The 26,861-nt window shown below is 44.3% G+C and overlaps 1 protein-coding gene across 8 annotated transcripts in view; it reads right to left on the reverse strand.

Annotated features, from left to right (window-relative positions):
- The window catches only part of RANBP10 (RAN binding protein 10), a 65,327-nt gene that overhangs the window by 19,153 nt on the left and 19,313 nt on the right, over positions 1–26,861 (reverse strand). For 6 of the 8 annotated variants that reach the window (XM_017824246.1, XM_017824249.1, XM_017824248.1 and 3 more), the window contains 2 exons: positions 9,205–9,372; positions 2,531–2,553 (listed from right to left, as the gene is read on the reverse strand). In XM_017824246.1, the coding sequence (XP_017679735.1) occupies positions 2,531–2,553; positions 9,205–9,372 (191 nt within the window). Of the gene's footprint in view, positions 1–2,530; positions 2,554–6,233; positions 6,352–9,204; positions 9,373–10,893; positions 11,243–14,739; positions 14,872–26,861 lie in introns of those variants that run through there. The other 2 variants (XM_017824251.1, XM_017824250.1) reach the window with 2 other exon arrangements.

Raw genomic sequence — 26,861 nt, forward strand, 5'->3', positions numbered from 1 at the left:
AGGAAAGGCACTGGTAACCTCAACTGTTTGGAACAACCAAGAATCCACGGATCAAGGGAGCAAAAAGGGCCAGAAGAGGACATGGAATACATCAGTATCTGCAAGGGTGAAGGAAGAAGGCAGTAATCCAAGGGAAGGATACTGGAAAAGAGAATGATGAAGCTGGGTGCAGGCATCCCTAGGATGAAGCTGCCAGCACAGCAGCAGAGCCATTTAGTATATGGAGAGGAACATCCAAAATCCACATGGAGGCAGAAGTCTCCCATCCTTGCTCACATCCACAGCTAAGGGGTGACATGATCCACACAGGCTTCTCTCATCCTCTTTTTAAAGAGGAATTATCTCATGAAGGATAATTCTCAATAGCAGGAGGCCTACAGGGCATCAGCTGTTCTCCTTCCTGGCCCAGAAAAACAGTGTTATGGATTAGCTGTGCTGTAAAAGCCAGAAGGGGATTTCCATGGAAAACAGCTCAGCAAACTGGCTGGTAAAAGGCACAGAGACACCAATTAACCACTGGAGACTCCACTGTAAGGCATCTGAGTAGCTGATCCCAAAACCCACCTGGCCAGGTCTTCTCCCAGTTTCACACTAAAACATCTCCTCTGCACAGGACACAGATGAATGAGCCCGAGATCCTGTAAGGATGATCTGGCCAGATCGAGGAACAGCAGGACAGGGAGATGCCCTGGGCTCAGAAGGGTTTTGAATTCAATCTCAGCAGCACTGTGAGACCTCCCTGCTGCAAAAGCCCTTCAGTCTCTCTGCTTCCCCAATGGCTCATCCCCTGTTCCTAACAGAGACTCAACACCGGGGTGAACAGCCCACAAGTGCCCATTAAATGTACATGTCAGCTCACCCTGCACTCCTGCAGTAACAGGATGCAAGCTAAGCTAAGCAGGACAGGGAATTTCAGCCTGCAAAATCTGTCCTGGGAAGCTCTGCAGCAACACTTGAGCTATAAATGACAAAGCAGTGGCATGTGTGTTGGACAGCTATTTCTGATTGACAAGAGAAGCAGTCCAGCCAAATGAGAAGTGGTGAAAAAATTAGAAGGAATATGGTATCCCTGTGACTCCTAATGTAATCTACAGCCAGAGGGAAAGCAAAGAGTACCAAAAACTAAGGGTCATATCAGAGAAGCTTCTTGCTCTGGATGCAAGGTTGTCACAAGACCTCACTCCAAAAGGTTAATCTTCATGGACAGGCAAAATGTTCTTCTACTTCAATAAACTGTACTTGGACCAAGTGAATAAACTGCTGTGAAACAAGCCACATAAAGAGCTTCTGGTTTAGAACACACTGCAACATTATCAAGTTCAAAGAGCTTAGAAACAACAAAAAAAAATTGAGCTGTATTGACAGCTGAAGGGAAAAGGGCAAATCAAATAACTGGAATATCCTTCAGTGCAGGTAGTGGCTGGGATATGGGAGAGATCTGTAAAGCCCTATATCCCACTGGGAAGGTGAACAGGGATTGCTGGCCACTATTTCTCACAATACAAAAATCAGAGGAACAAAATAAATTTTTTTGCAGGAAGTACAGAACAAAGCAAAGCAAGCCTCCTCTCACACAACAGGGAGGTCAGCCAAGAAAACTGATCATTTTGGAGGCCTAAAGAAGTTAGGGAAATTAAGGAATTCCTCAGAGGAAATTAATTTGGGGTTATTAACTACAAAGGGCTGCAACCTTAAGGACAAGAAGCTCTACGTATGAGAGAGATGGATGCAGTGGATCTATTGGTGAATGCCTGACCTGGTTTTATCTGCTACTCCTAAACAAATCCTCCTTGTCCAGGAACACTTGGGTCTGAAAAAGAGGGACCGTTTTCTTGTTCATGACCCACTGTGAAAGTTGTGCTTTTGTAAGGCCTGACTGGACATCACTGCCTGGAGTAACTCAGGGGGTGCCACTGCACTCAGGAGTGGTTCAGTAGCAGGGCTGGTGAACCCCAGGAGTAACTGTCAGCCCCACATGGATGCCAAACACATTCCTCCAGCAATTCCACGAGCCAGTTCTTCATCATGGGCTTGTGAAAAACCTGTGCAATGAGAGCACACACCACAGGAGGCTGAGCCTGGTCCCGTTCTCAGAACTCCACTGTGGCTGCAAAACTTGGGCGAGAGAGGAAGAAGCTGAGAAAAATAACATGAGGCATTTTGGGGCTCTCAGATGATGGGATATGAGAGGCTCTATAACTTTGCACAAATACCCCTCACAGTCAAAGCTGCATTTGGAAGACAGTGACCTGCAAAGAAGTCTGAATCCTTGCTTTAATTCCAGGGGAAGAAGCAACATATTCTTAGAGGTGGTGAGGGATGAGAGGAGGCATGTGAGTAGCCCACAAACCCAGTCACAGGATCAGGAAGTTTCAGAATAGGGAGCATCTACATCATTCAGTAATGTGTGTTACCATGTTTTTGTTTTTTTTAACAGGGCATCAAACAGAAAAAAAATCACACCCCCACACTCTTCCCCCTCCCTTCTATTTGCATCCTCAGTTAAAATACTGAAAATAGGTGTACTTACAGGGAGGTCTGTAAAGGCTATACCTGTGGGGGGAAAAATATTAGAATTAAAAAGACAAAGGATTTTTTTCCCTGCTTGCCTACATCCTCAACATGCTACAAAACATTACTGTATTTCAGCAAATCCCAGCTTTGACCTTGCATTTCACCACCTGACATATTTAGAAGTAACTTCCCTCCCCAGCCCCCTCCACTGCAAAGTTTTGCATCTGAAGAAAGGTTCAGGGTTTCCGACATCTCTCCCAAAAATTTGATTTTCTAAACACAGCTCCTCTTTCCTTTGCTTCTCCCTCTGTTCTCTGAAGGAGTTAGTTTGCAAGACTCGCTGTGGCTTTAGAAACAGAATTTTTGTATAACAGTGCTTTGGTTTAGGCTATAACTAGTTCTTCTCACCAGCCAGAGAGATTCAACACTTTGCATCACAGCTGGGGAACAGCCCTGCAACAGGACTGAGCTGGAGCCAGGAGCACCTGAGAAACACTGTGCAAGGAACAGCTGCACCCTCAACTCTGCTGCTACACTTCCAAGTATAAGAAATGGGAAAAAACATGTATGTTTTCTCTTTTTATTAACACTTGGCATGCCAGAAAAGAGGCAGCTAAGCTGAGGCTGCTGTTGCTTAGGATGGCTAACAGAGTTTTGGCTAGAGACAACACTCAGCCACAGTCAGGCTACCCCAGGCACAGCTCTGCAAACCCATCAGCCTGAAATGGTAATTTAAATCAGTTTTAGGAGTCAACACAGGAAACAAATAATTACTATTCAAAACAGCACAGATCCAAAATCAAACGCTCGGAAAGAAATCCTAAATATTTTACTAAATAAACATCCAACAAAGTTAAATTAACATCCTGGCAGACAGCCAATATGGTTTAAGGAACATCCTGGCAGTTTGGACCTCGTCTGTTGAGTGCCCTCTCTATACCCAACCAAAATTTGTGCATACAGGTGATGTTGAACAGCTGGCTGAGGACAGTGCTCAGTAAGCACTTCCCTCACCTCCTCACGTTGCCCAAATATTGTTCCTCACTCAGACCTTTTTTTTTTTTCCACTTTGCAGTTGTTTTGTTCAGCTGGATGAAAGCTTGTTTCTACCCTAATGCCAGAATGAGGTCAATCTCCTTAAGCCTGTTGTCCTGGAGTCCTCCTCTGCCCCCAGCATCACTGGGAGCCAAAGGTGGCCCGGCTCGTGTCGCTGTACGGCTGGAGCTGCTTCCAGCACAGGGACAAGGATACGGGTTTTGAGTGGACTACAAGGTGGGTGGAAAATTGGCTGGACTGTCAGGATCGAAGGGCTGTGATCAGCAGCTCAAAGTCCAGGAGTTGTCCCTCAGGGATCGATGGCAGGGCCAATACAGTTTAATGTCTTTACCAATGACCCCGATGATGGGATGGAGTGTGGTCACAGCTGTCACCAAACAGCAGAGTGGACAACAGCCTGCAGGGCACAGTGCTACAGCTGGAGAAATGATCCACAAAAACCCCTCAGAGCTCAATGAAAGCAACTGAAGAGCCCTGCCACCAGGTTGTAATATTCCTAGAAAACAGGACAGGCTGGGTCTGACTGGAGATAAAGCAGAAGAGGATTCAGGGTCTTGCTGGGCAACAAGGAGAGCAGAGTGGTGGGTCTGTGCAGTGAGGGAGATCACCACGTCCTGAGCTGTATTAGTGAGAGTAGAGCTGGGCTGTATTACAAAAAGCATAGGTTAAAGGAAGGGATTTCTCCCTTCTCTTTCAACCCTTGTGAGTCTAATTTGTGGTATGATGTCCACTTTTGGGCTCTCCAACACAAGACACACTAAGACTGAAGTGAGTCCAGCAGAGGCCAGCAAGACAAAGCGAGGCTAAGGGAAAAGCCACTGTTCAGTCTTAAAAACATTAGGGCAGACACTTGTTGCTGCCTACAACTACCTTATGGGAGGGTATAGAAAAGACTTTTCTCAGAGATGCTTGGTGGCAGGAGACAGGAGGCAACAAAGACTAGCTGCAACATGGGGAAGTCTGATCAGAAAAATTCAGTACGAATGTGGTCAAACGCTGAATTAGGGGACCAGAAAAAAACCCTGGGTGATCTCCATTCTTGAAGACAGTAAAAGCTTGATGAGTTTCTGAGTAACACGATTTAGCTGGGCCTGATTTCAGCAGGGTGTTGGAAGCATGACCCCCAGGGATCCCTCCCAGCGAAAATTACTCTGTGATTCTATAAATAAACTTATTACATTGCCCTTACGATAAGACAAATGTATGTTTTGCACCTTTTGCTACACAACTAAGACTAATAAAATGCTTTATGCCACAGCACTCAATCTGTTGCACACACATGTCTGCTTAGAGTTCATCCTCCATCTGCACTGCTCCCCACCTGCACCCAGCAAACTCAACAGCACAGAGTGAAACAATCACAGCTCCAACTAGGCAGCTGAATGTGAAACTGCATCCTCTCTCTGCAGCACCTCCAAACCCTGCATCCAATTTAAAACATCAACCTTCATAAATTTAAGGACATAAGAACTGGACAACTCAAGAGGTCAGGAGGCAAGAGCAAAGGTGTGAAGAGCCTCTCCTCTAAGTCCACAATGTTAACATGATCATCAAGGCAGTGATATAAAGGCATTAAATGAAGGGGGCACAAGGAGATCAACACCTTCACCTGCCATCTAATCAAAGGACTTCCAGTTTTCCATGACTAAAACACACTTATGCACGTCCCCATGCACACAATGTGGACCTCCTGGCCCGTCTCTACTCTCCACCCAGTAACAAACATCCTGTCTGCCTCACAGTTGGCCACTGTCCTCACAAGACATTTCAGAATTCAATTTGCACAAGACAGTATGCATTTGGGTGTGGAGACATGGCACTTCCCTGCCTGCATGTCAGGATACTCCTCCAGCATCTGTTTAGGCAACCTCGATGCAGAGAATCCTTAAAGCAGTGCTGATGGATTGCAATAAGCACCAACACATTCCGCTATGAGCAACCTGATCCAGTGGAAGGTGTCCCTGCCCACAGCAGAGTAGTTGGAATGAGATGACCTTTAAGGTCCCTTCCAACCTAAACCATTCCAGGATTCTGTGATTTTAAATTTGATTAATCTGAAGTGTAGTTTTAAACAACCCAATGCTCTTGCTCTCTGCAAACTTCACTTGAAGTTTTGGGGACAAACCTACTAAACCCGGGACTGACACCTGTGGATCTCTATGACAACAGATTTCTTCATTATCCCTAATGTTTCCCTCAGTCTCTAAACTGGCTGCAGAATGGATATTTTATTTTACAGGTTAACTCAGTCTTTCCAAGAGCCTGCACTAGAACTCAAGCTACAGGAAGTTTTCTATGCCAAGACTTCAGAGGGTTGTGTGCTCTTTTTATAGCCCTGCTGCTCCATTTACCTTGGTCTGCTGTCAAAGTCTGAGATCTGAGACACTCCTACATTAGTCCCCGAGCAAACTCATCCACTTAAACCCAGAGACCTGTAGCAGTCACATCCTCTCCTTATGTCCTGGGCCAAGACTTTCTGCTTAATGGCTGAAGCCCCAACATTTCTCCCTCCTTCTCTCCTAATTCACCCTCACCACACTTCTAGCCACATCTCATTGTACTTTTTACTGCCAGGACTCTGCTCAGAACCTGTCAGAAGCGTTTCATCAGCAGCCAGAAGACATTCAAGACATTTTCCAGAACAGAGAATTAAGACTACATACGATGTCAAACAGTTTTCATGTGACGTCTCCAAACAAAGTTCAAGACTTAGCTCCAACCAGAACATCCAGAATTTGTGATGGCCAAGAAAACAGTTCTTATACAGTGCTCCTGATGGATCTGATTAAATGAAAAAGTATGGAGACAATGGAAGATAAAAGTTAAGCAACAGAAGAAATTGCAAGGAAAACAAAAGGGGGGTGTCTAATTAACAGATGAAAAGGAGAGGACTGAAATGGTGAAGAGAGAAGTGGAAAGACAAAGCTACAGTAATTCCATTAAAAGCAAGACAAATTCAAACTCTGAAACCCTACTCTCAAGCTAACTGGCCTCACAAAGGGGCTCATTAGTCTCATGAATATTTTTAGTATCTGCAGCAGGATTACACAATGACCTCATCTCCTAAGAGGAGGTGTAGACAGCTACAGGGGCTTTATGTCAGGGAACATCAGGAAAAAACACATTCAACCCCTTCCTGGTAAACCCTGGGTTTACACAACACCGAAATGAGATTCTCAAGTTAGCACAAAATACCATGAAAAGTTCAAGATCTTCAAGGAGATGCTTCCATCAGTGAAGAAAGCATTCTAACTTCCAGATAAATTGCCTCTGCCTCCATTTGGCCTCGGTTCCTCTGCTGACACCTGCCTCACTTCCTCCCTCACATGTGTCCTCCTGGGCCCACGAGGAGCTGTGTAACAGCCAGGTGACTGCCATCTGTGGCCAAGGGCTCCTCTCCTCAGCAATCCACAGGAAGCACTTCTCTTGGACGCTGTGTTTCTTTTCCAGTGACACAAACAGACACTACTGGCCCTTAACAACAGTCTTCCTGGATGAGGTTTTCATTCTGCTTTTGTAAGAAAGGCAGTAAAATGTTCCTGCAGCTCTTGTGGGGTCACCCAGCAAGGACTGAGGTCTGCTGCTCTGTGGCACTTCCATCCCTGTCTCCTCTAACCACACCATCCCTCCTCTCTCAGTACAACCATTATGTTACCACAGCTCAAAGAGAAGCTGGTACACACAGGAGAAAGTTGTGTGCTCAGCTGAGTCTTCTACCTGCCATTTTCTCAGACAGGTCATGTCTTGCACTGTATGTCTGAAGAGCCCAAGAGGACACCCAGGGCACAGCAGTGCTGATATCTGATGCTGTTCTCCAAGCACAGTTCCCTTCCTTTCCTGTTTCTTCCCACTGGCATTGTTCACCGCTGGGATAGGCTGTTCCCCAAGGAGTCATTCAATGCCAGATTAGAAAAACACAAGCTTTCCATCCAAAAGAGCCCCATCTTTGAAGGAAAAGGAGCACCAAAATTTAAGAAGGGAAGACTAGATCACTTCACTGCTGCAAAGCACTCCCAGTGTCCCAAACAAACCAGATCTCTGAGCAGGACACAAGGCAAACAATCACAGGGTGGCAACGATGAAAGGCAACACAGAATTACTGAACTGGGCTCTTTGTTCAGCTACATCTGCTCAGACACTCAGGCACAACATGGTCCTGGGAACAGAACAGAGAAGGAGCAAGTAACGACTTTCCAACTGACACAGCTTATACTGTGCAGATTCCTGATCATTAAAAATAAATTAAATTTCAAATTAACAAATTCATATTCATTAAATAGAAGACCTGGCCTGCTCCTGACTCTTGCACTTCCGTGAAAAGTAATGGCACTGTCAGGCTGAAAAACAGTGAAGCTGGAAAACCACCCAGTCCAACAACACAAAACATCCACAGGGGCACAGCACAAACCACTACAGGGCTTCTGTGTAAATATATGCTAAAAATCAAGGACAGCAACTAAATGGAGAGATTTTGTGAAATATTTCTAACTATTTCATCACCTCAGTCGCTGTTGTATGAACTTGTGTCATTCCTAAGCAACAGCTCATGCTCTACACCATCAGCTGTTGCTCTCAAGCCTCTACTTGTCTTACCAGTACTGGACTGACATGGGCAGCCTGAACAGCCCCAGCTCTCTCAGCCTTTCCTCCCAGGACAGATGCTCTAATCCCTTCATCATCTAGGCAGCCCTTTGCTGGACCCTGTCCAGTATGTCCATCACTCTCTAATCCCAGGGAGCTCAGTCCTTTTCCCAAGAGCTCATCAGAAATTATGCCCTCTCCAGGCACACACTGCACTCCAATCCCACTCCCTCCTTCAGCCCAGCCAGTAACTCAAAACAACTTTGTTCTGTTAAGTGTTTTGAGCAGGGTATTCTTCTACCAGCTTCTTCATCTTGAATTGACGCAGCAAGGAGAAGCAAAGGAAAGGAGTGCTTGTCCCTCCCTGCCAAACCAAATGAATCCCAGCACAAAAGGCGAGATGAACTTATAAAAACTTTCTGCATGACAAGAATTTATCAGGGGTGGAGAACATGTCATCCAAGAGAAAGGCATTTTAGGGGAAAATGGCCAAAAGTTTCTATTTTAAAGAAATCGGGCATGACAGATGTCTGGAAAACATCTGTGAGATATTCATTTGGGCATAATTTTGAAGTCCTTAACTTTAGGACAATAAGTGAAACAACTGTGGAATGAACCAAACTAATGGCCAGTGCTTAAATAAGACTTCTTATGCTGAATTAATATTTAGCTTTGGGAATGCTCAGACTAACGTGTTAAGGCTTTCAGATGGACAAGTCCCTTTAAAAATGAAGACACCAGGACAGTGGCTTTGCAGGTAACTGAACAACATGCTAATTTAATTTCCCACTTCTTTATTTTCCTGTTGCCCAGCCAGGCAATCCTAACCCACCTGAACAAATTGAGCAGCATAGAAACCTTTTTACCTGCTGGAAGTATTTCTGTCTTGGAGCCAACTCACAACTCCTGACTGCTGCTGAGTGCTCTTTTCTCTTCCATTTCTTAAACCTCACTCACAGGCACGGGCCAAGAGTTACAACACAGGGAAGTACTAAACAGCAGTGAGGGCAGGGCTGGAGCATCCCTCTCCTGAAAACACCTTCCCTGACTTACCTAGACTGTGGCCATTTTTCGTGTAGAAGCAGGTATTGTTGATGAGGTTGACACAGCAGCCGATCACGTCTCCAGTGGTGAAGGTGGGGCCGTAGGGCTGCCCCGTCCCCGAGGAACAGAAGGAGTGCCCATCGTCACCGTGGTACCCATAAGAATGTTTATCCCATCCTGCAAAAGACAAGACAAAACAACAGGACAGCAGTGAAGCCAGTTCAGCACAAGGACATGCAACTACAGCTCTCAGGACGTAATTTTCTGTCGGAGATTCAAAATTTGATTCCCGTTCCTGATTCATTCCAATATTAGTCTTCACATACCAGCAACTGAAAAGGAATTAATGGTCTTTAGTCATAGCACCTTATTTGGGTTTCAAACTCATTTATGCCTTATGAGAAATAAGAAAAATAATAAAAGTGTCAACAGTCATTCTGACATTCTTTTTTGTTTTAAAAATCATTAAACCCCTGTTTCTCTTTTATCTTGCCTGAAGTGAAACAAACTCCCTTTTGTAAAACATTTGTGGTTCCCAAAAGCACAATCTCCCAGCAAAAGCGTATCAAATAATTCTCAACCTGTTGCAGCTTTGTCTGTAAGTGCTGTCACAGGCACAACGAACGGATGGAGGCAGTTTTTGCATTCTCAAATCCACATTTCCCTTCTAACAGTTGATAAGGGTTGCTGTGTTCCCTTTGGGCAACAATATTTCCCACCCTGCAGACAGCTTAAAACACCAAATGCTTTCAAATGCTGGAGCAGCCCCATGCTCAGGGTTTCTAAGAAAAGCACAAAACACTCAGTGGATGCCTAAGGCCCCCCGTTCATTGCACCACTCCAAATGAACACCAGTGGGAAACGCAGGGAATGGAGCAAGCCTGAAACATGCCACGGTCCAAGATTTTGGACATCAGAGCAAAGTTTCGGAGTGAAAGGCGTGAAGGACTCCTAGCAACTCCTAGTCCAGAAATAGTGAATAATTTCCTCTCATAAATCCCACACATCCAAAGGAACAGACTGAGATGTCACAAGAGTCAGCTCTGTCTTCCCTCGGACCAGCTCCAAACAAGCTGTTGACAGTAGCACCAGTCCTGTTTCATATTTTCATGAGAGGCAGGGACAACAGCACAGCCAGCACCCTCAGCAAGCACAAAACCCATGCCAAATCGACTTGCCAAAACAAAGGAGGGAGAGATAGGGGCTCTGGGAGTCTGTTGTCAAACTTGCACTGCTAAGGTTCCAGCCAGTAAAAATATCATTGAAATACTGAGTTTTTAACACTCTGGCTCCTTTCCACTATCCCTCTTATTTTCTCCGCTGCCATCACTGAATAGATCATTTTAGTCTCCCCAAAACCAGACCTGTTACATGAGTGTCAATTCAGAAGTTCTCTAATGAAGCTGTTGGTAACTTCAGACGATAAATCAATTTATCCGCTAAGCTACTTATAATACAATCCAAACACAGACTTCTAGCTCTTCTGCATACAAAACATTCCTGGCATTACAAAGCATTTAACAAGAACTTGTCATCAGTTACATCCAAGCAGTGAAGTGCTTAAACATCATGTGCTGGGTAAGGCTCCCGTGAGAAACATGACAGTGTGTCCAACTGCGAGGACATTCACAAAATACTTGTGCCAATGCAGACACTACTGGGTCTGTAGTGTAAGGGGGGGAAAAAAGGATTAATTACCTACAGGTCACAACTGTTCCTACTAAAAAAACCCTCCATGTGCTCCTGTGAGATTTGTGACTCAGGGTATCAGTTCTTCCTGCAGCACCAAAGGTGGTGATGAACTCCAGTGAGAAGTGACTGAATAAAGGCCTTGAGGACAGTGACAAATGTGATATGTACTGCAACAGCGCCTGGAAAAAGCTTGTTCTGAGTCTTAGTTAAGGAAATCTGCTCATCCAGCACTTTGCTAAGGATATACAGAGTTCACTGTTTTCAACTCAAATGTTGTATAGCACTGAACATGGACATAACCCTAAGGGCTTTAAATCCTGACTGTCAGCCTTATCAAATCACCATGGTCATCTTAAAAAAGCAAGCCAGAGATGTTTGAGAGAACTTACTGTACTCACTGTAAACATAAGCTGTGGCAATTATTATATGCCTATCATTAAGTTATTTATTAATCAAATCATGTATCTCTATTTCTAAAATTCAGCCCAGAATAAACATGAAGGCAGTGGCGTGCAGGTCATTCAGCCAATCTTCTGAAATTTCCTAATAATCTGACTTAAAAATAACACTCAGCACTTCTAGTACTTCTAGGTCAAAGTTATCTGGGCCTGTTGATTTAAATAGCGTATTTCTGTCAGAAGTGTTTGGCATTATCTTGGATTAGCAGCAGAATGGGGAGTAACTCATCATAGCTATTTTGAAAACAGCCTCCAACTTCACTCCAAACACAAAACACTTGCTGAAAACTTGGGCCTTTGCTGCATCAATAACAATTTGCTATCGCCACCTAGTAATGGGTCCGGGATATTGCAACCTCTTCTGTGACTCCCACGACACTATTCATGCCTCCAGTGACTCAACAACTCCTTCCTGTGCAAAGTCCAGCAGTGCTTTAATAAGGACTGAATCAGACTTCCTGAATGCCTTCCCCACACCTGCACCTGCAAATTCTCCGGGCGTTTTAACCTCTGTGCAATTTGTACTCAAGTACTTCCAGAAGCCACCGTTGTGACCTGGATGATATCCACATGCTCTTAAAAAAAGCTGGCCATGTGGGATATGGGGTCAACCTGGACAAGGATGCTCTTGAAGAAGTGAGACAGCAGAGGCACAGGATGAGCACGTATCATGCTCTGACTGAACAGAGTTACTCCTCTCCAACCACCACAGCACATACAGACTGAGCCAGATGGAGGTTCTGTTCACTCAATACTCCTGACAGGATTTTGTTTCCTTTAAATTGTTCAATCCTCCATTAAGCACATATAAACACTCATACCATCCACTGTATCCTGCAACAAGGAGTTTGACAGTGTGCCTTCAAACAGCATGAAAATACGCCTTCTACCACTTGTATTGGATACTCTGTAGTTCTTGCACTGGAGAAGATGGAAAACTGTGGATTCCGTCTCTCCAGAACATACATCATTATATAGACTTCACAAAATCCCCCATAATAGTCCCTTTTCCAGGTGTATGACTCCTGGCTTATTTAGCTATTCCCTGCTTTTCTGACCATCATCATCTAAATCTTTTCTGGATTTAGTGTCACTTGTGAGAATAGAGATGAAGGAGCCCCATGGAGAAGGGAAGCAGGCTGTAGTTGTTCTCTGCACTGTTCCCTAGCCCTCTGCAAGTTAATCCTAGCATTTTCCCCTTTATTGTCTTTTTTATCACTGAACTGATGTCTGCACGAAGCCATTGTGGTCACTCAAAGTGCATCACTGCTCTTGTGACAACGCTCCCCTCCGCACGGATTCCCGTGTGCCATCTCTCCACCGGTGCCTCAGCTCCCTCCCACAGCTCCTCCCCAGCACCTCTCACCACCCTCAGTGGCTCACAATCCTCAACAGCTAGAGCAGCCCATCCTGGGATAGCAGGGTACAAAACCCTGGGAGAACCCATGCATGAACAGTTCCTGACCGGTAACTCGTCCCAACAAGGCTGCAGGGTTTAAATAACATCCCGTTTCAGTCTCTTGGTGGTAGCTGATGTCTAGAGCAAAGGACACTTCACACCTACATGCAGCTGGCCAAGTCTAAAAATTCTCAAATGCAAGTGCAGATTCCTCACAAAACTTCAGAAATCTGGACAAAACTGGAGAATGTGTGTTTTGTTATAAAGCACAGGTCAGGGACTCCAGACAGATCACAGTCTATAGACTGAAATCAAGTGAGTCAGAGGGGCTGGAGGATCCAGTTAACACAGTTCTCTCCTTCCTTCCTTTCCCTTCCCCATCCTCTCTTCAAAAGCACAAAATCATTTTAAAGAGGGGAGACAGGCAGAGGACAGAAAGGATGTGGCCACCTGGCTCATGGCAGTGGTCAAAGCAGAACCTCAGCATCCTGACTCCTAAGACTGTTCTCACTACAGCTCATTTTGAAGACAAGAATACTTTGAACACGCCAATCAGAACCACTCTATAGGCAGGACCTCAGCAGCTAGTGAGCAAAAAGAGGTTAAAATTACACCCCTTTGAACTGAACCCTTCAACCCCCAAACCCAAAACAAGATGCAGAATAGCTCAGACTGTGCAGGCAGCAAATGGAAAGAAATAAAAACAGAAACCATGGGTAGGGCTTGGGAGGACATTTTTGTATGTTCAGCACCCAACGAAGTTCTGTTTGGCCTGCTAACAAGAAAAAGCTGATATGTTGATCTTCTTGGCAGACTACCTTGATCCCAAAACACAGTGAAAAAAAATGAACAGCAAGTTCCATTGCTGCTGCTTGATAAACAGGTCAGAATTATGCAATGTCAGACCACGTGGCAGAAAAGACTTGAGTTACTTCAGGACACAGTTACAGGATCAACTGATAAATGGTCACTCTTAGGCAAGCACTGGAGTTAGATGCACCCCTGACTGTCCTACATCCCTTCCTGCTCAATCCCAACTTGCCCATTCAATGTCAGCCTTGCTTTACACTTGACTTTTTGGGCAGATCTTGATTTCTCTACCTGAGATCAGGCACTGCCTCATAAAGCAGTGAGTGGGAAGTGGTTCTATTGGGCTGGGACACCATTTACCTCTCAGCACCGCGGAAATAATGTGGTGATTTTGCTTTCTGCTCCAAGAGTGCCAGCAGCATACACAGAACTGCTGGTAGGCACTGGACAAAACTGGCATCATGGGTACATCACACATCTGAGAAAACCAGGACCTGGATGTGCTGCTCAACCTTGGAAGCGTGTAGCATCACACAGAGGACGGATGGATGGCAGGCAAGGCAGGATGGAAGTTACCAAGAGCAGTATTTTCACTGTGCCTTTCCTGGCCTGATGCTTTGTTCGCAGTCTGGAGAAGGAAGCCAAGTGATGACATTCCCCTGTGCAACAAGGTTCAAGTGTGTCAGACTTGCCCTTGGGCACAGGAGAACAGGGAAGGCAGAACACACAGGGAGCTGTACTGAGCTCCCCTCTGATGACATGCAAGGCCCAGAGATCATGGAAAATATACTTTTCCAGTAAGTTATAGCCTGACACGTCAGACTCTTCCAGCTCTGTACTTGTTGGGCTAAAGATGATGGCAGACAGATGAACTTCATCACTGACACATGGACCATTCCCTGCCCATGCACATCCCAGAGGAGAAACATGTTCTACTGCAGCTCAGCCAGGGCCTGCAATCAGGGAAACCTGGGAAATCTGGGGCAGTAAGGAATTGTGAAGGATGCATTTGGAAAATTCATATGGATTCCACATGAAAAGCAGATGGATGTTCCTCAGAAAGAATCTGAAAATTTATTAATATGGTTTGTGTCTGTTGTATCCCGAGTAATATGAGAGGCTGGAGGCTTGTTCTTCAGGACTGACCCCAGTGACTGTTCTAGGCTTTCCAAATTTTACTTGTACCTGCTTCCTCTCTTTCGTACTTTGAAACACTTCTCATTTTTCTCCCCTCTCTATTCCTGTCCAGTATTTTGCCTGTGCCATTCCTCTTCCCACTCCTCTGGCCAGCGATCCTAGCTTCCCACAGCTGCCCATGCCAGGGCAAGTGGTGTGCAAACACTAGCTGCAAAAGGACAAGAACTTGTGTCAACACACTGAAATAAACCAAACAAAATAATTTTAATAAGATTTATTGAATCCAAAGTCCAGCAGAAACAGATGTAGAAACTTTTGCTTGTCCAGTGCTTGGGGAACGGGACGTGGAGGGCGGAGGCAGCAGCAGAGTCACTGCTGGACCACGTTCCAGTTGGAGGCAGGGCCTTTTCCATGCACTGTGCTCTGCAGGCTGCTGTTGCTCAGCCAGCTATGGGTCTTTGGCAGCAGCAGAGCATGATGTCAGTGGAGGGGAAGGTATGTTAAACAGAGGCTGAACAGATGGAACATGGTGCAGGGAGAAATAGGATGTTGCTTCTACAATGTCCTGGGCTGAGCAGTCCCAGGCAGGGACAGGACAAAAATAACTATGAGGCAGAAGCCATTGCCACAGTAGAAGTAGAACCACCCTCTGTTGACTACTCTACCAAATTCCAATGGATTTGGCTCTACAAGTGGATGTGCCTCTGGTGAACATTAGCCCAGTATAGTCAATGCAGGCCTTTGCCCCAGTGAAAGGAAGGCTGAGCAAGACCTGGTGCTCCCACAGCCTCAGAAGCCAAATGCCTGGTGATGAGAAGTCTGCTGCCTCAAGAAGCATATGGGGTGCTGCAGCATCTCAGCTGTCCTTCAGTTTTAATGTCAAACCATATGAAGCTGCAGATGCATCAGATGTTTGGGTGAGAGCAAGGAGGTTGCCTGGTTTTTCTTTATACAACTATGCTTCAGAATCAAATCAACTATTAGTGTTGCAATACATCTTTCTGTTTCCATAATGAGACTACAAAAACAGCTGCTCAGTGGCCACAGCAACCTATGTTATAGATTTGGTGTGGTAGGAATAGGGGAGGGATGGTCCTGGCATGGAACAACTGTCTAGGTACAGTCACAACACCAGCTGCAGGACAGGAATAGGACCAGGGAACAGCGTGCTTAACACATTACAGCATCTTCCTGGCAGAACTTCAAGGGCTTGGACATGTGCCCAGAACATGTCAAGGGTAAAAAAAAAAAAAAAAGCAAGCCCCTAAAACCCACTTACCCAGGGACACCAGGATATGAAGAAGCCCTAGCTAGTAACATCCCAAACTTCTCTTTCTTGTAACAGCTTCTATTTCTTCTATAAGGCGGCAAAATAACTCTGAATTTGGTAGAAGGCCAAGCCCTGCACTACAGAATCAGTGCATGTACAGAGAATAAAACCACTTCATCCCATGGAGCACAAACTTCCTAAAGTAAGGGTTGGATGGGTTCAGGTCCCATATCTTTGCAGTATTACACTGAATCCTCTACAAGGGCCTGGTGCAGTGCCCCACACCACTGCACACATGCCAGGGAGGGAATGCTGTTCATGGCCTCCCTCTCACCCCAGCTCCCAGCAGATCAAGCAGATTCAGTTTGGCCCCTGCACAGCCACAGCAGATGATCCTAATCAGAGAGTGCAGGACCCTTGGCAGGCCTGGCTGTAGCTCTGGCTCAGAAGCTATTCCATGTTTTTCAATAGAGTACTTGCAACTGTAAAAGAGACAAAGCTCAGACCAAATCCTCACAGCAAGACTTGTGTGTGGCAAGAATCCAAAGGAGAGGAAAAAAAAAAAGATATAGAAAAAAATGAATCACAGTCTCTCTCTCATATTAACAGAGAGCAGGAAGAAAAGAACACCGTGACCCAAAGACCAAAAAGACTCCAAGACAGACAGTTAAAAAAGCCTGCAAGAGTTTGGGAGATCAGGCAGAATGCAGGTGCTAACAAGCATTGCCTGATCCATCACAGAGACTACAAGCAGCAAGGAGCACTGTAAAATCCCCTTTTTAACAATATTGATATGGCAAGGTGATTTTTAGACCAGATCAGCAAGTCCTACCATTTGCCAGCTACTGCATGTTAACTAGCCTTCAAAACAACAGCAAACCACAGTCTACACAATTATATTAAGTGACACTGCCCATTGACTCATAAAGAGAAAAAACAAAACCAGAAGGCTCTGGGTGGCTGCAACACAGGCAATACCTTTTCAACAGGAAAGGTCTGCTCCACCAGCCCCAGAGATGTGTTAATGAACCCACTTCACTGCTACTTAGCATGTACCTCACCAAAGAATACAGCAATCAAGATAAAACTTCTACTTCCTTGAATGAATAAAGATGGCAGGTCCTCCTAACTTACAAGATGATTGGTCCATCTCCTGCCAGAGTCAGAACATGATCTGGGTCTTCCCTATACCAGAGAGGTCAAGATGTGCTACAAGCCATTTACAGCCCTGTAAAGTGCACACCATGTTAAAGCACAGCTACAGAACAGGCTGGTACCATCAACAAAGGCCAAGCTCTCTAGCATGATCAGGTCACCACTGCACTATTATATCCATTATATTCCCTGACACACCACACTGGAGGGGGTGGGGAGCAGAGCAGGGGTGCAAAACAACGCAGGACAGGGATGGAAAGAAAAGTCAGATGATGAGTTTTGCCATTTATCCATTATGTGGAAGGGGTAAAGAACTAGTCAGAATCAAAGCCTGCCAATCTCATCATACTAAATAATTCACATGTTCATTTACAGACCAACTTTTTAACTTTCAACTGATGGGCAAGAACGCCTTTATAAAATATTAAGACACCTCCAGCAAAATCTTGCAAGGTAATGGACAAGAGTCATTTTACAGAGCCATGGAGGCAGAGCAGTTCAGTGACTCAGCCAAAAGCAATGCTAGAGTTCACCGTGGAATGCAGGGGGCTTGAATCCAGCTACTACTAAAAACAATCCCTAAAATGGTATTTAGTGAGCTAAGAAAACGATGGACAAAAAAAATATTTATCTAAACACAAGACCTTATGGAGAGAGAAGTCTTCCAGAAGAAGCACATCTTATGATGGTAAGAGGTTGCAACAAGGCCTTCTAGATTCTAAACTGAGGTTCCTTAAACACTTCCCGCATCAAGTGAAGCAACAGCGTTTTCTGAAGAGGATCACATTTATCTATCAGCAGAAACAGCTGCTATCCATCAGTTTGAGTTACAGTGAAACTGAGATTTGTGTTGACATTACCTTTTATCCAAAAGGCTCCAAGAATAGGTACAGCCACATTAAAGAATTTGCTCTAATCTGAAAAACAAGCAGTGCTGTGATTACAAGTCGTGCTGACAGCTAAATTGCTGTCTCTAAAGTGCCAGTCAACTCTTAGCTGTCACTAAGATTACCTGGATTGTCCATAATCTGTGCTACAGCTGGAGATGCAACCTGTGGCACTGGTGAAGGCCAAACCACAAACCCCACCGCGCAACGCCATCTCCACTCCGCTTTGGAAACTGTTTCCACATGGTACAAAACCAACACAACCTGCTGGATGACAGCAGGCACACAAAACCAGGCTCCGGTGCACCCAGATCCTACATTTCTGGGAACATCCTGCATGAGAAAAGAGTGCAGAACCCCCACGAGGGGCCTGCCCATCTCTGAAAGAGATGTGGCACAGAACCAGGGCACGGAAAAGCGAAGGGCAGCCACACTCTTGACTAATAAGCACTTACCCACACTGATGCCTGAGCACTTAAAAGCCAGTGGAAAGGCTTTCTTTGATTAATTTTCCAAGGCCAGGGTTACTGCCTCGAAATACTAATTCATGGTTTTCAGCTTGAATGATGTGGCAAAGCACTTTCCCAAATACTCCAGGGTAAAGTGTGGCTACTGAGAGCTCAGTTGGAGCCTCAGTCTGCTTCCTCCATTCAAAGCTGAAGTCTGTGTGCCCAAAACCGGTGTAATTGAAAAGACCAAGAGAACCAAAAAAAGAACAGAAAACCAATGCATCCCTAAAAACCCAAACCAAATGGCTGGCAGCAGTTTTTCCGGCTTCAGACAGGACAATCAACACAATCCACACAAACGAACACGTGAACTGAAGTCTGTTGGAAGGGGAAAAAGGCAGGAACTTTCACTTTATAAAACACTAATTTTCACATAAATAGCCATAAACAAAACACGAGATTAAATTTAACCCCAATGCTGTGGTTCAGGAGCTGGTTTTGTTACTCTCTGGCTCTGAACACACCTGATAGCATCAGGGCTGACCTCGGCTGAGGACTCGATCGCTCTGGTGTCACTCCTGAGCACGTATCACGCAGTGAACTAACACATCTGCCCAACTGCCCCGTGCCGCGGCAGCTCAGTCAGTATCAGCCCTGAGCAGAAGGCTCGTGTTTTAAAACACATCCCACCTCACCAAGCTGTGCCCAGCTCTGTGCACGATAAGCTCCTGAGGGGGGACACACCTAAGGCAGAGCAGGGCAGGGACAGAGGCCTTGGCAGCCACCGGGGTGAAGAATCACTGATCTGGATTCAGGTTATTCAAATGCCCTAGTCCAAAACACCAATTCACATAATTTTTATTTTATACCAGAGCCATCACAGACATCCTGGTACACAAATTCAGCCCACAACCTCCCCTTCCCACACCACAATGCACCCACACACAGCACACCCAGTTAATTCTCTAAATCGCACACCAGTAAGTTTTGACTTCGGAGACCTTCAAAATTTAGAGCTTTTAAATCCAAACTTTGTCAGAAAGCCCACTAATGACATGTGAAAAACTGAAGAACGTGAAAGAATGAGCTTCCAGTTGTTCTGGGGGCCAAAGATGGGATATCAATGAATTCACAGCACATGCACCAAATCTGTTTCAATATTCAAGCTGGAATTTTCATACAAGTTCAGGCAAACTCAGCACATAAACTGAAAATACTGACTGAAAAAGGAGAAAACTGACATGGGATAAGAAGACAACTGAGCAACTCAATGGAGCTTAGCAGACCTTGATTGGTAGTGGACAGGTCAACCATAAACCACATGACTCACAAAGATATATAGAATTATTTTTTTAATAAAGATCATACATTTTTTTAAATTTTTATTTAAAAAATGGTTTTAAAATTTTAATTTTGAAATTTTAAAGGGTGTTTACTGATCTGCAGAGAGTAGAAGCAGGAGGAGAAAACAAGATGAGAGTGAGTTAAGTAATGCCAGAGGAACTCAGAGATCACAATTCTCCAACACAGATGCAGCAGGGCAGCCACAGTGCATTTAAAATATACACACAGAATACATATACACATAGAATTGAGAGTGAGTATGAAAAAAGAAACACTGAATGAATTGTGTATGCTCAGAATGAAAAGAAATTAAGTGTTTCTCAGATTACTTTCCTACAATGACATTTTACATACACTGAACATGAGATTGATTCCATATGGGGAAAAATCTTATACTAAAAATATGTGAAAGCCTAAGTTCAAAGGAAATCCTTTTGTTTTATTACAGGAAGCCCAAATTTCTTATGGATTTCTTTAGTACGACCTTCGTTTCGACTTAAATTAAAAAAAAAAAAACAATCAAAAGCTACTTTGAAAATAGCAGATGGTGCAGCACAGTAAGGGCAGATTCAAGAATGAAACAACCAGTTTCAACCAGTCTAAGGATACTTTGTCCAGGAGGAGGTTCTTTAATTTTTTAATTTTTTTGTTCAAATGGGGCTGTGTACCCTGTATTACTTAGCCTTGTCCTGTGGATTGAATAGCTATTAGTGGCTGGAGTGCTCCTGGAGTGCATCTTTCAGTTTAGTTTAGAAGAAATAAGGGTAGCACAACTGAAGATGGAAATAAAAGTACAGCCACTGGTGAAAACCAGGAGATTCACTTAAATAAACTCCATCTCCACAAATAAGAGTCTCGTAGACAAATCCAAAAGGCCCTGACTTACAAAGGCCAGAAATTTAAAATCTGTTATTAAATATTTTTCTTGGCAGTGCATGTTTAGAATCCAGCACTGTTTTAAGTGCCACAATAATCTTCCCCCATCCAGATGAGCTCTCGAGTGGTGAGGAATTCCTCTAAAAAGCCATTCTGCACAAATGGATTCACCAACTCCAGGGCTCACCCACCACACTGACCCACTTTGCTCCCATTTCTTCAACTGCACAGCGCTAAACCTGCCATTTCTAAACCTACCAATAATCTCTTAGGATGTTGAAGTCAGGTACAAATAATGTTTTCAGGTCAAAATGTAGTTAAGTTGGCAGCAAGGCCACACAAGTGAAGTTTTTGGAGCAGTTGTCGGGCTCTGTGAACCCCAGATCTTTGGCATTGCTAACTGCTCCCAAGTTACCTCCATTTAACAGGACACCTTCCTGGGTGCTCCAGTGCCTCTTGCTCAAAATCCACCTGCAGGGTTTGCTCAGCCTGGGAGGGCAGAGGTGGCAGAATCACAACCCTCCTCCTGCCACCACTGCAGGTCAGAGGCTCTCTCTCCTGTGATCTTCCATGTCCCTCTGGATTTTGGCATGATTAATGGCATCCCTCTTGATTTACCGAGAATGAACTGGTGGCCTCTACCTCAGACCACCACTGGACTCTCCTACAACACACTTTCTTCACGAGAAGTCCCTGGTTTTTTGTGTTTCAGGTGCCTTCTTCCACTACCGCCGAGATAATTTCTGGCAATGCTCTCACCCCATTGTCCTCTCAGATGTTAATAACCATGGTATGAACATCACAGCCTCCTTAACAGATCACCAGCAACAAACCAGACACAGCCAGAAGGCATTTGGCCCAGAAATCTGACAAGATATGATTCTCCTCCATCACCCATATCTGAGTTTTCCTCGTGATAACTTTCCACAGCCTGGGCATTGCCACGACCAACACACAGCCCTTCTGGTAACAGCAAATAACCCTTCTGAGCTCAGCAGCTTCCCAAACCTCCAGTCCCTTGATCATTTGAACTATAATGTATTGGGCAAAACAAGCATGTGCTTTCACTGACATTTGTTTTCAAGGTTTTACTGTGTGACTGAATGAAACAAAACTGGGTGCAAAAAATAATCCAATCAAGTTCAACTATCATCTGACTCATCACCACAATAAAAGGTACCCAGTCATCATCAGCAGAGACAAATAAAAGTTTAGGGAGACACAGCCAGCCAAGTTACCTTCAGCCCAGTACGCCCTGGGAAGATGATCCTTCATAAAAATGTCTCCGTGACCAGGATAACTGTTAACTGGTGGGAATGCTTGGTCTTTAATCAAGGTTTTCAGCACAAATCTTAGGTGACAGTAATATCTGTTTCTATAAAAAATAACCTCAGACCACTGTGTCCTGGTTTCAGCTCACCTAAGAGAGTTGCACTGGCACCAGGCTTTTCCAGGGGATAAAGTTTCACAAAGGAGCTGTTTCAACCTGCACTGCCTGTGTGATGAACCAGGCAAGTGAACAGATCCAAGTTAATAACAACCCCAAAATCACACAGTGCCCCCCACCCATTATTATTAACCCAATTACGTGACCCAGTTCACTTGCAGCCCCACAAACTGGTTTGATAGGATAAATTAGAGGGTACCAGAAGCACAAGCAAGTTTGTGGATAGGAACTGGCACAGCCAGCTGAAGGACTCACTGCATGTGTAACTAACACCTGGAGATGTTCCTATAACTACTTTTGGGGGAATGCACATTTACTTATTTTTTTATTAAAAAAAAGTCAATTTTTAACCCTATGTTAGCCCTTAACTGGATATACAAAAATTGCCATGCTCTATAATTTATGCAGGTACTAAATAAGTGATTTATATATTTCCTTGCCAATGTGAGGATTTGGGTACTACTCAACCTGGGTTATACTCACTGCACAAAAAAAAAATAAAATTCCTGACAAGTCAAATCTCCTCCTGGCTAGCAGGGGAAAGGTTTAAACATGGAGTGGCAAGCAGAGATGGGTTATGCACTTACTTTTCATTAAAGAACTCCAGCAGGACACAATACAGATGGTGTTGCCATTAGCAGTCTAGCAGAAGTAACTTTAACAGATCCAAACTGTCAGAAAAGGTATTAAATGATGATCAAATATACAAGTAAAACAGTAAAAGCAAGTACTCAGACTCCTTCTAAGAAATCACAAGGCATCCTTCAGCCATTCTTGAACAATTTGAGGGGTTTAACTAGAAACCTCAATGGTCTCAAGTTCTCCATGAAGAGCCACAGCAACACTGAAAACAAAACTGGGGTCGAGGGGGAGGCAAATTGGAGATGTCCATGCTTTTTTTCAGCATTTAACCTTCCTTATGGATAATAACAGAGGGGAGGAAGAGAATTCAGCTTTTTCCAAGGTTCCCTACACACTCAGCAGGCCATGAGGAGCTTTACCTCAGCCTGACATCTGCTCACTCATACCTGACACACGGAGTGGACACTGCCACCAGTTTGGACTGCCCCTGCTTTCTGGTCTTTTTTTTTTCCCACCCATCTGCCCTCCTAATGTGTCAACAAGTTGCAGTAAGGATAAACTACATTATTAAAATTACAGCTGATCTAAAAGCAAAACACAGCAAACAAGAGTGGAAGAGAAGTTCCATCTGAGTTATACTGAAGAGGGGCAAGGAAGTGTGAGCACCATTGTCTAAGACTCCTATGGCACTGTAGGGAAATCCCACGTGCCATTTGGGACAACTGTTTCCAAGGATAGTTCTGAAAGGGCTTTGCAGCAGGACAAACACCATAAGGTACTTTAAGACACTGCTTCATCAACTGCATAAACAAACAAACTTGACAGAAATTACTTCTAAAGATAGAAAATCAAGCTGTGTGTCCAAATTGCTGATGCAGCCAGGAGGATCTGAAAGCAGACTGAATCACTATTTGTTTGCCACATACTGTTCATATATTTAATCCCATACTTTTGATGATTGCTCTAGAACCCAACTGCCTTCTTTTCCCAGGTAACCATCTAGCTTCTTCCCCTCCTCCCTCTTTTCTGCTTAAGCCTTAGGAATTGTGAAAGCTTGGCAAGGATTTTCCTTTGCCCTTGTTTGCAAGATGGGATAAGAGTCACTTTCCTGGACTTGCTCTGAATTTTAATGCTTTCTTTTACTATAAGCAGTAAGATACTGGTACTTGTGATGCATTCAGGGGTTAAATGTTTGGAAAAGCTCTACAGAAGTTGCCACAAATCAAGAAAACATGACTAACACAGACAGGGTGAAGAGCCAGGGATGTTTGATGGGGAGAGAAGACCACAAAGGAGTGATAGAGGTTTTCATGTACACAGCTACAAGGAGGAAAGAAATTAATTATTCTCCACCTCCACGTGATCCAAGAGTAATGGCCTTAGACTACATGGGATATTCAGCTTAGTCATGAGGAAAAGTTTCCAATACAAGGACAGTGTTGGAAGAAGTTGCCAGAAAAATAATGAAAGACTGGTTTAGACACACACCTGTCAGGCAGGACTGATGCATAATTGAATTCACTTCAGATCAGATGATTTGGTGAAGTCTCATCTTCTGTAATTATTACATTTACCACTGGGACCAAGTCCTTTAGCACAGGTCCTTCATTTGTCAGTGGAGTCACAGAAAGTGACAACCCAGAAAACTTCTTTAAATGTATTTGAAATAGAGATTCCCTGGCAATCACAGGAAACAAAAGGAAAAAAAAAAACCACACCAAACCCAAAGCAAAACTGGCTAGAAAGAACATCTGGAGGTATTTAGCCAAACTTCCCATTTGTGGCAGGTTTAACTCCAGAGTTAGACCAGGCTGCCAAGAGCCTTGCCCAACTGAAGTTTGAAAATCTGAGGATAGAGCTTCTGCAGAAACCCATCCCCAACTCTGATGAGGAATAATATCTTCCCATGAGAATTTTATTTGTGCAGGGCCAGAAATTGGACTCAATGATCCTTGTGGGTCCCTTCCAACTTGGGATATTCTATGATTCTATGATACAACATCTATCCAGCCTCCCTTCTCTGGTTGCTCCCAGAGGGGAGCACACCTGCCTGAAAAACCCTAAGGAAGAAACAAGTAACTTTTTTTCTCCCAAAGGAAGGAACAAGAAGAGAGAGTCCTCAATAGCCTCCCCTGCTTGTATGTCCTCTGATAGCATGTAAGATAAGCTGAGAAGAAATAAAGTCCTACCTACAAATGTCAACAGAAACCTATGGGCATGAGAAGAACACAAAGGAAAGGAAAGGATCTCCAAACAAAGCTGAAATGGAAAACCCAGACCCACATGGTGGTTTATGGAGGAGGAGGGATGGCTTTCACGGAGGAGGGGCGAATGGGGAAGTCTTAATTCCCAGGACTCATTTGCATTTTGTCTACAGAAAAAGGTCACTCACAAGGACTCTTTGCTGAACAGACACTCAGGACAGCTGGACAAACCACTTCTGGTTTTGCTGATCTGGCTTAAGGCACTGCAGTCCCAGCAGCCAAACCCCACCAGGGAGCAGGTTTCTCTACACCAAATTCTCCTGGCTTATCTGGCTGCACACTAATTCAAGTCTGTAAAACATTCTTGAGTTTGAAAGCTTGTTCTTTTAAGAGAGAGTCTGAAGCAGGTAGACAGTGATTAAGCCAAACAGTACCTTTTTGTTTGAAAAGTGAGCTGAAACAATAATCAAGGTTTCAGAAAACCAAAGAGTGGTGAGTGAAAGCTGGCACTCCCTTCAGCAAGTGCAAAGCTGCACAGCAGGGCAAGTCAGTTATTAACCAGAGGGTGTTTAAAGTCTCCCGAAGTCATTGGTCAGATCCTATCGATGCTGTTTAAGAAACTGAAGCAGGGTATGCCTAAGGGTGTGGTTTCACAACATCTCAGGCTGAATTAAGACTGCTGCTACGGTAGGGAATCATCCCTCCTTCCCTTTCTGCCTGGCTGTATGTTCCTGCTGGGTTACCCTCAAAGAACTTGAACAAATTAAATGTTATTTCTCAACAGCATGAAGGACTTGAACCAATGCATAACATCACAGGCAGGGGAAAATCATCTCCAGCATGCACACATCCCATTCCTATTAAAGACAGGACACTTATCTTCTCTGTTTTATGAAGGTGAGGTGAAACCTGTACCAAACCACCAACACATTTTCAGCTGGGCTCAGAAAAACTTACTAGACTGAGGGATAAATAAATAAATAAATAAATAAATAAATAAATAAATAAATAAATAAATAAAATAATAATTTTAAAAAAGGACCTTGAGATGTTAGAATACAGGATGCAAAGGTAAAGGAACCACCCCATCACAATCTCAACACAGAAGAAGAGCAGGCAGGCTCCTGTGTGGCCTGAAAGCTCCCTCTGGCCAAGGAAGAGACAAATGCCAGAGCCCAAGGCTTGCACCAGGGAAGAGGGACTGTGCAGATGGGGTAGGGGGGAGGGAAGGGTCAGGTTTCTCTCCTTTGGTGACACTGAGTTAGATCAGTTCAGCTGCAACATGTAATTCATCCTCAAATGCCAAAATGCTGAGTACCTGAGAAAAAAGTTGTAATCTGGGGAAAGAAATGAGCAGACATTTCAATAAAAGCCACTAGTTTAATGTGGAATGTTTATTAGTAAGTGTTTTTTTTCTTCAAAATCATCAAGATATGTCAGGCTCACAAAAGTCACCATAAAAATTCCACAATCATTTCAGACCTGCTGGTTGAATTTCAAAGCACAGCCCACAGAAACCTTGAGTCAAACATGGACAGGGAACTCTCCAACTAAAAGCAGTCTCTATTCCCAACACAGAGAGGAACAGTTTAAGGGAATGCTCACACTTGAACCTTCAGAGAAAGCTCAGCACTACCCCCACCAGCACCCAGCTGGCCTGAAGCCAAAATAAATTTGGCACAAAGCACAAATGACCTGACTTGGAACTGGATATGGTCAAAGTGTTTGTCCTCAGGGGAGGCAAAAGGAGTTTAAGACAGAACCCAACAGCAAGACTGTTCTTTGAATTAGGACTACCAGGGTGCCACTGAAAGTGGGAACAAGAAAGGGACCAACTTTGGCTCCTGTACCAGGCTTTGGGCTCCCAAGCCACTACCTGTAGTGGTTACATACTGCCCTGGCAGCACACTGAGTGAAAATCAATCTGTTACAGTGACTTAGAAAGGGTCTAAGGAG

Source organism: Lepidothrix coronata, unplaced genomic scaffold, assembly GCF_001604755.1.
Source record: "Lepidothrix coronata isolate B3197 unplaced genomic scaffold, Lepidothrix_coronata-1.0 Scaffold110, whole genome shotgun sequence".
NCBI classification, from domain to species: domain Eukaryota; kingdom Metazoa; phylum Chordata; class Aves; order Passeriformes; family Pipridae; genus Lepidothrix; species Lepidothrix coronata.